General features: G+C 47.7%; 1 protein-coding gene across 2 annotated transcripts in view; it reads right to left on the bottom strand.

The window, feature by feature from the left end:
- POLA2 (DNA polymerase alpha 2, accessory subunit) overlaps nucleotides 1–15,916 on the bottom strand; it is a 910,834-nt gene that overhangs the window by 587,026 nt on the left and 307,892 nt on the right. For both annotated transcript variants that reach the window (XM_069644973.1, XM_069644974.1), the window contains one exon: nucleotides 9,854–9,942. In XM_069644973.1, the coding sequence (XP_069501074.1) occupies nucleotides 9,854–9,942 (89 nt within the window). The remainder of the gene's footprint in view (nucleotides 1–9,853; nucleotides 9,943–15,916) is intronic.

Below are 15,916 nucleotides of genomic sequence, written 5' to 3'. Positions count from 1 at the left end.
TTGCTAGGTCTGCAAAAGATCAGGCGGTAGGCTAATGTCGGGAATGGTGGGATTCGGGGCTAGCTAGCTCTTTTGGTTGTAGCCCCTGAGCTTCTATCCGGGGCTACAGCCAAAAGACCTGGGGCTATAGCCCCCTCAGCCCCCCCCTAGCAACGCCTCTGCTCAAGAATATATATGATCATAGATTACGGAGGAAAAAAAATGTTCCGGGGAGGGGGGAGCAGTGGGAGGAGGGAAAGCTATTTTGAATAAAGAAAACGCTTTCTTATCTGGGGGTGAAAATGCATCACACGTATGTGATCCACTGTATCTGTTTTTGAACAATGTTCTGTAATGCCCCCTTTTCATGACCTTGAAAATTTCAATAAACTCAAATTTAAAAAAAAAAAATAAAACAAGTAGTGCTGCCAGCAGGTGGCAATGTAAGGGTTAAATGCAGACAACAAGTGTCGGGTAAGTGCAGCTAAGGGACTGTAGGGTTGCAGATAGACCCAAGTGGAAGCGTTGCTAGGTGGCAGTGCGGGTGTCCAGCTGGGCAGGCAGGGACTTGGCCGCGAAGTTCTGAGGGTAGCCAGGTAACCAGTGCAGTATCAGACAGGTGATCAGCAGGGAAGAGAAGGCAGAAGCAAAGAGGAAAGTCCAGAGATGCTTCCGGGAACGGAGATGGTTCTGCTCAAGTTTCAGAGAGGCAGGGAAGCTGTTCCAGAGGGAGGCGGCAGCCGAAGAGAGATCTGCCCCCAACTCGTTGCTTGGAGAAGTGCTTGACGCAGAGGAGTTGGAGGAGCGAAGAACTCGAGTAGGAAGATATTTCCGAAGAAAGTTGGAGGCGTTACATTCCCAGGCCCCAGAAGGCCTTGTGGACAATGCAAAGGGTCTTGAACTTGATCCTTGCAGCCAATGGAGAGATTTCAGGGCTGGATACGATCCCTGGGCCTGCGGCCAAAAACAAGTCTGGCAGTCCTGTGCTTGATGAGTTGTAGAGGGCAGAGTGTAGGAGCAGACAGATTTAAAAAGAGGCTGTTACAGTAGCCAAGTCTAGAGAGAACCAGAGCTCTGGAGACAGCTACTGGTGGTGCGGAGAGGAAAGCTAGAATACCCCTGAGGAGATGCAGTTGAGAGATGTGAGGAGAGAAGTAGTGTGGAGTTGAATATGACCCTGAGGTTCTTAGACTCACTGGTGGTAGCAGGAAGGCAGCCAAGGAAGGCCGGCCAGAGAGTGGCAGGAAAAAGGTGCAGGTGTGCCGGGGAGGATCTCCGTCTTACTGGCATTCAGGCAGAGATAATTGGCGGCACACCACTCCTGGATTGCAGACAGACTATCCAGGATGAGAAGAGGCAGCGGGGGGGAGCCTGAAAGCGAGCAGAGTGTGGTCAGCATAGCACAGAAAGTTAGTGCAGAGAGCAGCAATGCGGTGGGTGAGCGGTGCCAGGTATTGGTTGAACAACCTAGGAGAAAGGCTATCCCCTGGGGAACGCCACAGGTAGAGAGAGAGCTAGGGGAGGAAGGAAGGACCAAAGTTGGACCTGGGAGGGTTGGCCGGAGATGAAATAAGTCAGCCAGGACAGAGAATGATCAGTGATCGCCAGGTTATCACGGAGCCGGTTGAGCAGGATCACATGGTTCACCACGTCAAAGGCAGATAGGTAAGATGAGGACAGAGGGGAGATTAGAATCAAGGTTAGAGAGCAGGTCTTCAGATGTTCAGGAGAGCAGTTTCCATGCTTCTGGCTTCAGAGATGGTCATGGAGACAACCAACAGATTCAGTGTGAAGATTAAGCTGGGAGATAGCCAGCTTTTCCAGGAGTTTGCCCAGGAAAAGAGTGATGGAGATCGGGCGATAGTTAGCCCGGACAGGAGGGGGTCGGCTGGGGGTTTCTTGACAAGAGGGTGCAAAACAGAGTGCTTCAAGGGGGAAGGAGGTTATTGATATTAGATTTCTATTGTGCTCAGACACAAGTGTTTAGGAGCGCGGCAAGGGAAGGGGAGAACAAAAGAACGATTTTACTAGGGCCAGTGACATTGAGAACGTGTAAGTGCATAGGTGAGGGGGAGGGGAAAAGTGCATGGAAGGGGGGAGAAATGGAGAGTGCCGAGCAAAGGAGAAAGAAATAATAAATTAATAAATAAAGGCAACAATGGTAATGCAGCCAGCAAATGCTGGGTTTAAGGCAGCAGACAGGGTAGGTCTGATAAGAGCAGGAAGAAAAAAAGGGGTGGGGGACTGTATGGGTACAGATGCAGACCCCAGTGCAGGGGGTGGCCCTGAGGCAGTGCGGGCGGGTGGCAGGGTGAGCAGGTACCTGGGCCCGGAGGACAGAGGGTGGCCAGGTGCACAGTTCAGAGAGAAAACAGATCAGCAGGGGAGAGGGGGAGGCGAAGGCAGAAGCAAAGAGGAAGGTGTTGAGGTTCTTCCTGAAACGGAGATGGTTCTCAAGTTTGAGTGGCAGGGCAGGGAGGCCCCAGTCAAAGACAGATCTACCCGCAGCTTGTTTCTTTGAGAAACGACTGACCCTGAGGGAGATAGAGGAGCGAAGAGCTCGAGAGGGGAGGTATTTGCAGAAGGCTAGCTGAAGGTATTTTGGACCCAGGCTGCAAAAGGCCTTGGGGACAATGCAGAGGGCTTTGAATTTAATCCTTGCATCCACTGGGAGCCAATGGAGATATTTCAGAGCTGGAGAGATCCGATCTAAGGGCTTGAGGCCAAGGACAAGTCTCGCAGTCTGTTCTGGATTAGTTGCAGAGGGCGGAAAGTAGAGGCTGGTAGATTTAGGAAGAGGACAGGTTCCAATAGATACTGGGCAATGCAAAGCATGTGAATCTTCACAAGTCCCAAGAAAAATATATATCTCAATGCATTACTTACCGTAAAAGCATTTCTGATGGTTATATCTGCTTAGATTCACATGCTGTGCATAGTCCGACATCCAGTGGTCACTGCGGAGTATTGCATTTTGTTTTTCGTAGTCGAAAAGGGGAGGTCGACAAGGCGTGTCTGTAACACTATCCCTATAGTGACGTGCAGTGTACCCACAACCCCTCACGCGTCGAGGTCCCTCTGTATTTGTTCTGCCCTGAGGGAGCCTTCTATACACGAGTGAGTACAGAAAAGAGAGAGATGTAGCAAGATGTCTATGTTCCTTCCATCCGAGCGGGGAGGAAGGGTGGGCGCATGTGAATCTAAGCAGATACAACCATCAGAAATTCTTTTACGGTAAGTAATGCATTGTTTTCTGATGTTTGTTAATCTGCTTAGAATCACATGCTGTGCATAGACTAGCGAGCAGTACCCGGAGTTGGAGGTGGGTTGTGAGAAGGAACAGAGAAAAGATGTCTTAATACTGCTTGTCCCACCTGGGAATCAGATCTAGATTGAGCATCTGGACAGTAGTGTTTTGTAAAGGTGTGTACAGAACTCCAGGTTGCCGCTTTGCAAATGGACTCAAGGGGAACTTTTGCAATAAATGCTATGGATGCCCCAGTGCCTCGAGCAGAGTGTGCTCTTGGCTTGAAGGGTAGTTCTCTCTTAGCAAGAGTGTAACAAAGTGATGCATTGAACAATCCATGTAGATATAGTGGACTTTGAGACTGCATCTCCTTCTCTTCCTGCTGCCACCAAGACAAAGAACTGATTAGTCTTTCTCAGTGGCCTAGTTCTTTCCATATAAAACGACAGCTCTGCGCACATCAAGTGTATGCAGGCTCTTTTCTCCCAAATTGGAAGGGTTTTGAAAGAACGTTGGTAGTTCTATTGACTGGTTGACATGGAATTTCGATATGAATTTCAGTGCAAACCTTGGGTGTGTGCGTAGAACCACCTTATCTTTGTGAACTGTTACAAAGGGGTCTAGAATAGAAAGAGCCTGTAGTTAACTTACTCTCCTAATGGAGGTGATAGCTATAAGGAAAGCAGTCTTAAGAGTGAGGTCCTTAAGAGTTGACTTGTGCATGGGTTCAAAGGGTGAACCCATGAGCCTGGTAAGTACCACATTAAGGTCCCAGCCGGGAGCTGGGTTTGCTATCGGAGGGTGTATTCTCTTTACCCCCCCCATGAAGGCTTTGATAACTGGGACTTTCCACCATGACACCTTAAGTTGAGAGGTGGTGTATGCAGACAGTGCCGCTTGTTGGACTTTAATAGAATTGAACACTAGACCCAAGTCCAGTAAATGGGTCAGGTAAAGGACAATTTGTGTGGGAGAGCAGTGGACTGGGTTGATGCTCTTACCTCTACACCAGATGACAAATCTCTTCCACTTGCTAGAATAGCAGTGGCGAGTGTTGGGTTTTCTTGCTTCTCTGAGAATGTCCATGCATCTCTGAGGGAGTTGAAAATGGCCAAATTCTATGACCTCAGGAGCCAGGCTGCTAAATTCATGTTCTGTGGGCATGGGTGTAGTGTCTTGCCCTTGTCCTGTGACAGCAAGTTGTACGGGCAGGGTAGTTTCACTGGTGGGGACAAGGACATCTCCATCAGGTGCGCAAACCATGGTTGGCGGGCCCACATCGGGGCCATCAGTATCATGGTGACTGGTTCCTGGTGCATCTTGTGCACTATCTTGTTCAGCAGAGGAGTCTGGGGCAAAAGCGTAAACAAATTTCCCTGACCATGGTATCCAGAGACCGTTCCCCTTGGAGCGGTTCTGTGGGTATCTGGAAGCGTAATCTAGGCATTCTGAGTTCTCCAGAGTTGCGAACAGGTCTATTTCTGGGAAGCCCCATCGTGTGAAGACGTTGAAGATGATGTCTTCGTGTAACCGCCATTCGTACTCTGAGGGCAGAGGGAAGTCTCTGCTGAGTTCGTCTGCTAGCAGATTGAGTTCCCCTGGTACATGTTGTGACAATAGGAACATGTTGTGTCTGAGAGCCCACTTCCAGATGTTCTGGGACAGCTTGGACAGTCCTGGAGAGCGAGTGCCCCCTTGCTTGTTCAGGTAGTACATGGCTGTGGTGCTGTCCGTGAGGACCATCACTGTCTTCCCTTGTAGGTGGATCTGGAAGGCTTTTAGTGCCTTGAACACCGCAAGTAGCTCTAATAAGTTTATGTGCTTGGAAGCTACGCTCGGAGTCCAAAATCCGTGAGCAGTCTGATGGGATAGGTGAGGCCCCCCCCCCATCCTGTGAGGGATGAGTCTGTGGTTAGAGTGGCTTCCACTGCAGGGGTGGAGAATGGTTTCCCTATTACCAGGTTTTCCTTCGACCACCTCCGTAGCGAGAGAACCAAGGCCTGCGAGACCACCACTAGTTCGTCCCATTGTCCGCTGGCCTGACACCTCTGGCTGTTGAGCCACTCTTGCATTGGGCGCAGGCACGCGTGAGGTACCAAATAAATACATGACGCCATCTTTCCTAGCAAGCGCATTGCTTTGCGTACCGTCACCTCTCGACCGGCCACATATTGAGGGATCTGAAACAGCATATTTTGGACCCTCTTGTTGGAGGGGAAGACGAGGCCGTCCTTTGTTCGAATTAGAGCCCCTAGGAATTGTTTGATTTGGCTGGGGTCTAAGCTGGACTTCTTCTCGTTGATGGAGAAGCCCAGTTGGAACAAAAGGTCTACTGTCTTCTGGGTGTTTGAGAAGCATGTCTCGTAGGACTCCCCTGTTATGAGCCAATCGTCGAGGTAAGGGTATACCGGTATGGACAACCTGCGCAGGTGGGCCGCTGCCACTGCCAGTACCTTCGTGAATACCCTCAGTGGAGACTCTATGCCGAAGGGTAGCACTCTGAACTGGTAGTGTTTGCCCTCCATCATGAACCTGAGGTATTTTCTGTGCGCTGGCAACATCAAAATATGAAAGTATGCATCTTTCATGTCTAGTGTTGTCATGTAGCCCCCCTGAGATAGCAGGGGAATTACCTCCTGTAATGTTACCATACAAAATGTTTGTGGTTTTAGAAATGTGTTCGCTGGGCGCAGATCTAGGACAGGGCCCATGGTTAGGTCCTTTTTGGGTACAAGGAAGTACACTGAATAAATACCTTCCATTACCTGAGATAGGGGCACGACCTCTATTGCTCCTTTCTGTAGCAGCTGTTCTACTTCTTGCAGGAGGAGGACGAGGTGTTCTGGTGACAGGCGTTGTCCCCTTGGAGGTCTGTAGGTGGGGGACCGATTGAACTCTATACAGTACAGGGCTACGGTTGACAATACCCACCGGTCTGATGTTATTCCCTCCCATGCTGATAGGAACAATGTTATCCGGCCCCCAACCGGAGACCCAACCGGAGACCCAAACTTCGGGTCATTTGGTGTTACTTGCCGGGGTGCCTCTGGGGCTGGAGCCCCGGCCTCTGCCTTTGCCACAGCGTTGTCCTCTTTGGTTATACTGGTTACCGGTACCCTGATTAGAGGGCCAGTTGCCCGCAGTGTAATGCTGTTGCTGCTGCTGCTGCTGTTGGCGTTGGCCACGAAAAAAGCGCTTGTTCCCAAATCCCCGCCCGTTTGGAGGCTTTGAGATTAGGTCTAAGGTCATTATGGTGTCGAATTCTTTCTTCGCATTTTCCAGTGCGTCGTCCACTGCCCTTCCAAAGAGATTTGACTCTATTGGCTTATTAATGAGGGACGCCTGCGTTTCTGCCTTGAAACCGGAATTGCGAAGCCAGACGTGATGCTTCAGCAGAATTCCCTGCACCAAAGAACGGCCAGCAGTTTCTGCCGCATCAATAGTGTTCTTAATGATGCTCTGGTTGACCAGAGATCCTTCTGTAACTGTAGCCAGTAAGCGAGTTCTTAGAGGTTCAGGGGCTTCTTCGATGTCCTGCTTAAGCTTTCCCCATTGAGCATCAGCATAGCTTGCCAACAATGTATTATTATTGGCAATCCTAATTGAAAACGCTGCCGAGGCGGAAATTCTTTTGCCCAAGGTGTAAAGTTTTTTCCCTTCTTTATCTGGGGGTGCCTCGCTGGTTGACAGTGGAACCCCAGCCCTCTTCCTTGCGTTAGTCACCACTAAGGAGTCCGGGACTGAGTGACCCCTGATATATAATGGGTCTGACTGAGAGGGTGAGAACAATTTCTCGATTCTTGGATTGACCCCTCTTACCAGCGCTGGGGTGGACAGCGATGGGGTGAGTCGTCTCTTAGCCGAGGCGAGGATAGGAATAGTTTGACTAGTGGGAGGTTTTTCTTTAATAATCCTTTCGACGAAATCAGTATCTGGGGTGACCTCCCCAGTTTCAACTTCAAAATGCGCTACTGCCTTCCTCAGTAGCGCATTGAAGGCAGGCTGATTGTCTACTGGAGATGGGTTCCAGACCGGTGTGGTCTGAGGAGAAGAAATGTCTATAATGTCGGGGTCTGTAGACCCTGATGGCGACTGCCAGGGCTATGAGCCACCTTCACCTGGGTCCACCTCGTAGCCCTCCTCACCTATGTTAGTGTCATCATGAAAACCTTCTTCCTCTTGTTGGTCTTCATTATTCACAAACTCATCCTCTTCCTGGAAGTGAGAGTCCTCTTCAGTGAGGTCGTAAGAGTTAATGTCTTCCTGTAGGGGGTTAAAGAGCTTCGGGTATTTAGCCCATGGCCCCTCCTGGAGTACCTCCCTTGGCCTCTTGGGTGTCCTATTTTCTGGGATGGCCATGAACCTTTCTAGCTTGTCCATACATGACTGGAACCTCTCTACAGTCCAGTAAGGTAAGCCAGAGCGGTCTGGGAGTGAAAAGGGAGTTTCCTCTCCCTGTAGTTGCTTTGTTCTGTCCCATAGCGTTGAAGATAGTCCCTTCACCTTCTGAGAAACCTTCTCGCTGGCTAGGGTCTTCTGTCGACGATGGGAGCTGTCCCAGCCTCCCCTCTGGCGTCCGTGGCGTTTCTTTGGCCTTGTGAGCGGTTTTCGACGTGTCACCCGCCGTCCGTCTCTGGCCGTCTTTAGAAGCTATACGCGCGAGGCTCTCTGCGATCAGCTTCTCCGTCGAGGGATCGCTCGCCATCGCGCTAAGCAGTGCCGAGTCTTTACTGGCAACGTACGCACTCTTGCGAGGCGCGTCGCCTGAGGATTTGGGGTTAGCGCCCTTATTTACAGAAAGCCCAGTCGCCGGAGCGGTGGCGGGGAGGGCTTGCGACCCTTATGGTCGGCGGAAGACGCCGGTGGACCAGACGCCTCCGTTGACGCTATGGCTGCCTTCGTCTTCGACGAATGCGTGCCGTGGGGTATGTGCTTATGTGTTTTTCTGTGTTCGTCCTCGTCACCGGGGTGTTCATCCCCATAAGCGGGGCGTGAGCCGGGCCTGTCGGGGCCGGACGACGAGGAGCGGGAACCCTCCTTCGAGAGGTCTACATCCTCCGTTGCGGAGGATGTGTAATCACTGTCCACCACATTTGGCGGCGACAGCTGGCGAGGAGTCAGACCTAGACATTGCATAGGCTGCCCACCTTTTGACCCTGCGGTCCTTTAAAGTTTTGGGTTTAAGTAACTTACAGGCCACACAGCCGTCCTCTTTGTGATCGAGGGGCAAGCAACGGTTACACCGTTTATGCTTGTTCTTCCAGGTAAACTTGCCCTTGCAACGCGGGCAAAACCTAAAGGGCGTCCTCTCCATAGCTGAGGGCATGAAATGTGATTACGACCTCGAAAGAGAGGGAGGGGAAAGAGAAAGGCATTCTCAGAGTGAAACAAAAAAATGACCAACAACCCCACTCTCCCTACTGTGTTAGGCAGCGCCGAAGGATCTCCTCCGCTCATCCCTCCGTCGAAGATCTTGCTCGGCGGAGAACAGCTTGGCAGCTACGTCGAGGGAGGGATCTGTGAGATAGTTAATAATAATAAACGACCAAGGGTCGAGGAAATGATTTTGCAATGTCTCTCGAGGAGCTCCGCATAAAGGCGACCAATAACTGGGCGTAAAAAAACAATCTGAGGGACCTCGACGCGTGAGGGGTTGTGGGTACACTGCACGTCAATATAGGGATAGTGTTACAGATAAGCCTTGTCGACGTCCCCTTTTCGAATATGAAAAAAACAAAATGCAATACTCCGCAGTGACCACTGGATGATGGACTATGCACAGCATGTGATTCTAAGCAGATTAACAAACATCAGAAATATATACATATTTGTTAAATACTTTTCTATTTAAAATATGTTCCGAGATCTGCACTTGGGCAGAGATATTCAGTGTTTATGAATAAGATCGCACAATGGAGAATGTTTTTACTTACAAACATAGTTTTAGAGTTTCCAACACTCCCGGCCTGATCGATGGAAATATTCCAAGTATGTGAATCTATACTGGGCAAGTGGTGCACTACATGCATTTTTGCATTGATTTTCAATTAAATAAAGGCTAGGCTTCTCCCACGCAGAAGATAGTTTAGCCTTGCACAAGCTTTATCATCTGCACTGACATGGAGTTGGTCTGCTCACATTCCTAAATTCGAACTCGCTCACCCTCACAGAGAGGACCAGGACTAAATTGCAGACATAAATCTCCTACCACCAGCCCCTTCAGCAAGAGATTCAGAACATTGTGGCCGTGGGAGATGGGAGCTTCCTCTGAATTAGTCGTCTAAAGTCTGAACTGGAATTAAGTCTCGACTCAGGATTACTAAAACGGGGTGACCAGGTCACCACCCTTTGCAGGCCTTGGCCTTAATTTAACAAACCAAATGTGTGCCGTTTTGGTTTACTTCAAATGAACAAGTTACGCATAAGCATCAAATAAAAAGAAAAAATGTATCAAAGCAAAGTTGAGGACTGTAAAAGGGATCTCAGTGATATGGCATCACTTAGTCATCGCTGGTTTAGGTCCCATTACTGAAACATCATGCGTTGCATGCACAAACTGTGCAGGCTCCGATAGCGATGGAGCGATAGCACCACATACAAAGAATAAAGGCTGCAAAAGCGGCTCACCTGGGCCGGCAATGAGACTGCAGAGAACTCTTCTATGTGGAAGTGCTTCTTCAGGGCATAGCCAAGGTCCTCGATTTTACCCAAAAGCACTGCAAATGAAAAAGAGGAATGTAAAATGATTTTGTTGTACAAAGATCAATAAAATGCACTTTTGAAAGGCCCAGATGAATAAATGTAGACTGATACAGTGATACCTTAATTCCACTTTAAATCCAAATTGCAATGGCAGGGCAACCATATAGCACAATGCCAAATCAGAGAAGAACCTATTGTTTTAGGACAGATCAGTGCCTCATGACAAATACACTGAAGAGAATGATAGAATAAATAGATGAGTCAAGCTGTAGAAATGGATCACAGTGGTTATATTGCACAAATTCGATTTCACATAAGAAAGGTGCTCCATTTCCTACCCCGACTCATTCAAGTGTCACCTACATAGCCTGTTTCTATGGCTCAGTAGAATTACCCAGCAGAATCAGTGTCTATTCATGGAACAAACGCTTCTCTGCTCGCACACAATATGCTCTACAGATACCATGAGACAGAAGTGCAGGCAGCAAGAGCTTTCACAGACCCTTGCCAAGCCAATGGCAAGCATCTAACATTCCAGCAACGCAGCTACTGCAGGCATCTGCTTAACATTCATCAGTTTAAATTAACAGTGGAGGGCAGGAGAGAAACTCTGCCAACAGATTCCTGCACAACAAAGCCACACTGATGCAATGCCACTGTCACCTGACACCAAGATAGCAGCCCAGGTGTTTAAACCCTCTGACACGCTAGAAAAGATAATTGGATCATATTACCACATAAACCAGAATGGTTCCCACTAGCTGTGAAACACAAGGGGAAACCCAGAACACATGATATCACCAATCCTGAAGTGAAACTACACCAATCTCAGGGTCCGCTAATAACAAGGCCAGAGGAAAACATATTGGGGGCGTCAATGACTAACCAGGACAACCAAATGTGCTATATAAAGCCACAGGTTGCTGCAGGGAGAGGGACAGCCGGGGCCACAGACATGCAGAGGACAAGTGAACAAGGCGCCAGGAAAGGGTGTGGGATGACTTCTGAGAGGTTTATCCAACACTCTGGAAGAGACCTTAAAGGAAGCAAGACCGCTCCAATCTTGCCGAGGGCCATATTTCAGCAAATGTAATACAACAGGGCAACAGAATATGTGAGTTGCAAGCCTACTGAGGGCTTTATCTTAGACCGTGGAAGGAGCCAGAAGCCAAGGAGAATACGCAGAGCCTATTGAGGGCTGAATGTCCGTGACTGGAGGGCGAGACTAGCACAACCAGACAAAAACCCAAAGCAATGCAGAAGAAATGCTTGCAGGAAGGAGGGTGTCCAAGGTAATACCCGAAGCTTGGGTGGGAGGAATGTAAAATGTAGGAAGACAACTGGGCAAGAAGTGAACAGTGCTAAATCTCTAGGACTGCCAATAAGCAAGCAGGGAGTTATAACCCCTCTGATGGAGTTTTGAGTGAAGAAGACTGGGGTGCAATATATAGATTAGGGAATTATCACACGGAACAGTAGGCCTTTCAGGTAGGCCCTTTGAGTACATCCAGTCCGGAAACCTTTTATAGTAGCTGTGTCACTTGAGTGGTGTATAAATCCCTAGACCCTATATGTGTACATTCCAACCCTTTCTTTAGATGGGTGGGAGTTAACTACTGCAACAGAGGCAGGACAATACACTAGAGCAATGTTATTAATATTTTGTAAGGGTGTCTAGAAGGAAGCTCACAGGTGGCATGTGTTGGTTATAAACTTATTTGCGTATAAAAAGTCCCTCACTATCCCTATTTTCTAAGAGGGGTTTCCCTGCCTCAAAACATATTCTGACAGCCCCTTTAATATGTCTTTCAAATCAACACCACTGTATCACAACCTACTTCTATCCCTCTCACTACAACTAAAGGATAATCTAACAAAGTTCCTTCTTCAGGAGAATGGCTCCCTTCTCCCGATGCTTGGATAGTGTTCAAAAGAATGTTCTCTTGCAACACAAATATGCCAGAGGGAATGACTCCCTTCCCCTAATTTGCAGGTTTCACACAGCTTTTATAAAATTCCAAATCCAGGAGAATATCTCCCTTCTCCTGGTGTAGATCGATACAGTTTCCAATAAAACCAGAGGGAATGACTCCCTTCCCCTGGCATCTAGAGTATGTTCCAAGAACTTTAGCCCCTTCTACAAGAGAATGACTTCCTTTTCCTGGCGTCTCAAAAGTTATTTCTCACAATCCTCAACTTGATGTACTCTTTGCCACTCTGTTTTGTTGTTAGCAAAGTCACAAATCTTTATTTGCTGATCACTGAGCTAATGCCGCCACTGCGACGAGTAAGTTCTCCTTGCTTGCTCAGTTACCATTTGTTGGAGTCCCCGGCCCTTCTCTAGTGGTCAGTGAGCTTACTACTGCCACTGTAACGAGGAAGCTCTCCTTGGATGCTGGTTAGGTACGTGTTAAGTTCCCCGACCAGTCTATCTTCCACCCCCGTCTGCCCTCTGGGTCTCTCGTGCCTCTCGTTACAATCTAAGGGATTTTGGCATGCCACTGGGACTTGCTGGCACTGGGGTTTTTCTCTTCGCTGCACCAGTCTTCTCTCTTCGGTTTGCACAACCCTGCAGGGGCTCCGCTCTCCGGTCTGATGCTAGGCTCTTCGCTCCGATATGCATCAGCTGGACCCACGCAGAACTTCCTTGCCCACATCCTCCACTCTCCTCTGGTGCTGGTCTACCTCCAGTGTTTGAAACTCCTGCTGGTTTCTGTGCCTCTTGCCTCTCCCGGCTGGGTTTAACAGCTTGGTTATTCCGTCGTCCATACTTCTACAATGTTGCCAGTCTCCCCCCTGGCGAATTGTAGAAGTCCCTTCTTGTTGATTATCCTAATCCTCATCCCTCCTCTCAGACACCTCATACCTGTACTAGCAGTCAATGACCTTTGTGTCGCCTGTGCTCTTCTTCGTCCTAGTACTTTTGGCTTTAGTTTGATCCACTATACTACAGCAGTACATAGGTTTACCTTCAAAACAGTGGGGAAGGCTAAGGAATGATTGGGAGTGACAATATTCAATGGGCTGCACCCCAGCAGATGGTCCTTGTCCCCAGGAGGGGGGTCCTCCCCCATTAACCCACCTCTAGGGGGACTATTGGGTAGCGGCCGCAACTCCCTTGCCTCATAGAAAAGGGTTCTCCCTTGGAGAAAAGTAACACCTTGTGAATCGTCACAATTTAGACAGAAAAAGCTTTTTCAACCAGAAACACAGTAGTAGTAACATTCTTGGGGGGCTACAACAAGTGCCTTACAATAGAAGGACAAGTAATTAGCAAATGGCCAGCTCTTGATGCATACACCAGGGCTAGGACCAGACAGACCATAATTCAGAAGGAGTATGTATTTACACAGTGAGAATGTTACTATATACATAGGTGTTAGACTAGTCAAGGATTTAAATTCAGAAATTTAATTCATTTTAGTTACCTTTTGATAACAGGGAGTCCCCTTGTTGCTGGCTTTGTGATTTTCAAGATTATCTTTTCACTGTAAACTGTAAGGGGTACTTCTACTGAAGTTCCCTTGTATGGTATGTTGCCCTTAGTAACCAATATGGCTACCAGGGCAGTTCTGTTCCCATTTTAGCTCTGGGTGCGTTTTCGGACCCTGAAAGTGATGGTAGTAGGCCGGTGGCAACTACATTTATTTTTGGCTACACCATGTTTCATTGCACTGGTGGCCAAGTGCCCCTATATGGTAGCTATTTGACTACAGAGGCATATTATAATCCAAATATGGAGTTTTACATTGCACATTAAGAACTGGGAAGATGTATTGCCTTGAGTGTTTCAGTGGGTTACAGTGCTTAGACAATCATTTTGATAAAGTTTGAGCTTTATAGAGGTTCTAAATAAAATACAAAAATATATTAAAATTGCTCTAAACCCGGGCCGTTTAGTTTTGTGGTTTGTTAGAACCAAGAGGAGTGGCCAAAATGTATTATTGTTCTTTTATAGACGCGATTCAGTCCAGAGATTGGTTTCAAAGCGCAGGATCGGGATTCAAACCTGTGTTGCGCCGTTTTGTCTTGCTTTCAAGACAAACGCATTGCCCCTGAGCTACCCCCCTCTCCTCCACAATTCTGTCTATGTAGGGTCTTGTGTGGCTGGTATTGGTTTAGGCTGGATAGGCATCACCCTGGCACCTGAATTCACATCTGTGTGGGTGGATCTGAATAAATTAAGTTTGGCAGGACAATCTTGATAGGGAGGCTGCCAATAAACCCAAGGTTGATGGCTCGGGCTTGGTGAGAGAGAGACACACTATGTAGAGAATGGGGCATTTGACAGATTCAATCTTCATAAATTGATAGCGCACACAAGGGCAACAATGTGCGTTTCCTGGTGCAAAAAAACAAAAAAAAGCAGCCGGTGGGAAGTGTAACCGGGTAGATGCGACAGTAGGCAGCATAGTAGTGAAAGAGGGCTACCACCAAGAACAAACAGAATACTAACATCGAATAACCTGTGTAAAGAGAACGGCCATGACGCAACAACGAAACAAGGGAAACCAAAGTAAAAGGCTAGAAATCAAGAGTACTGGGGATGGGGGGGTGGGGCAGGGGCAAGGATAGAAAATATGACTACTCTTAGAACAAAAATAGAACATGGGCACCGCAAGGAGTCTTCGGCCCCAAGAACAGATTTATGGTAGGGAAGTATAGAATAACTTTCCTAGACAAAACAGAGTAGCGCTTGAAAGGCGGCAGAAAAAAGTAGACCGCTTTTAAAAAAGTAATCCAGTGTAAATAAGTAAAAAAGCTGGAGACCCGCGTTTAAGGTGAGGGACAGAATGGCAGAGACGCTGAGAATTTGAAGACTAAAGTCTTGACTAAAGGAGCTGAAAAGGCACAAATCTGTGCAGAGTAACGGTACAATTTGCTGAAGTAGAAAAACAATAGCCACAGGACGAAGACACCCGTCTAAGGTGTGTAAGAAAGGAGAGTCATCCAGTTTGACTCCAAGTTATTTTTATTTTATTAAGTGGGAATGGGAGTAGAACAGTTCCCCAAAGAAGCAGGCCAGAATTGAGAGCACCACAGATTAGCAAATACAAACACCTCCATTTTATCAGTGTTAAGCATGAGAGTTGAGATTCATCCAGGAAGATATGGTAGTCATGCTGGATTGAAACTGTAAAACTGTTGCATGCAGTAACCGCCTCCAGATGAACAAGGAGCCAGGTGTCATCGACATAAGTGTAGAAAGAAAAGTAAAATAATGGTATGAGAGGCTAGTGCCGGAATAGAATGATTAAACAAGATATGGGAAATGGTATTCATGAGCAGGACCAAATGTGAAAGGGCAAAAAGGAAAAAGCAGGTAAATACACCGAAGGAAAAAGCAGGTAAATACACCGCCTGGAAGTAGTTAGAAAAGAGAACAGCCAGGAGAAAACAGTTGCAATAAATCCCTGAGAGCGGGCAAGTCTCCAGGGGATGTCAATGTTTATGCTATCTGTTAAAATGGATTTTCAGACTCTGCCCTGTGGGCAGATTCAGATAGACAACACTATTCTGGTGAACAGGGAAATGCACCAATATCTATCCAAACTATCCAGGTAGTGTGACGCAGTAAGGCTTAGACTTGCGAGATCGGTGAAGGGTCCAGTTAAGCAGGTCTTAACATAATACCACAAGTTAGGCAGAATGTATTAAAAAACAATTATATTTATTTAGGCATTGGACAACCCTTATAAATAAAATCTTAGGAAAGTAAATCACCATTAATATATACACATTCACTTTTGGGGTGCTCTAGCTACTGAGCACCAACACTAGTAAACAGCAAGATCAGTAATAGAATACTAGTGTAGCAAAGTAAGGCAAAAATAGATATGTAAAAACAAACAAGTTAAACCCTACACACCCTCATTTTTAAAAGGGATACACACTGGCGAGAGGGTTCCTGGCACTGGGCGACCCTTGCACGATGAAGAAAGGACCACCACTTTGTCAACGACCTCAGGGAGGAGCAGAGGACACGGT

This window comes from Ambystoma mexicanum, chromosome 2p, assembly GCF_040938575.1.
Source record: "Ambystoma mexicanum isolate Mex_15411 chromosome 2p, UKY_AmexF1_1, whole genome shotgun sequence".
NCBI classification, from domain to species: domain Eukaryota; kingdom Metazoa; phylum Chordata; class Amphibia; order Caudata; family Ambystomatidae; genus Ambystoma; species Ambystoma mexicanum.
Note: the sequence above shows the minus strand (reverse complement) of the source record. Positions and strands in the feature narration are given on the sequence as shown.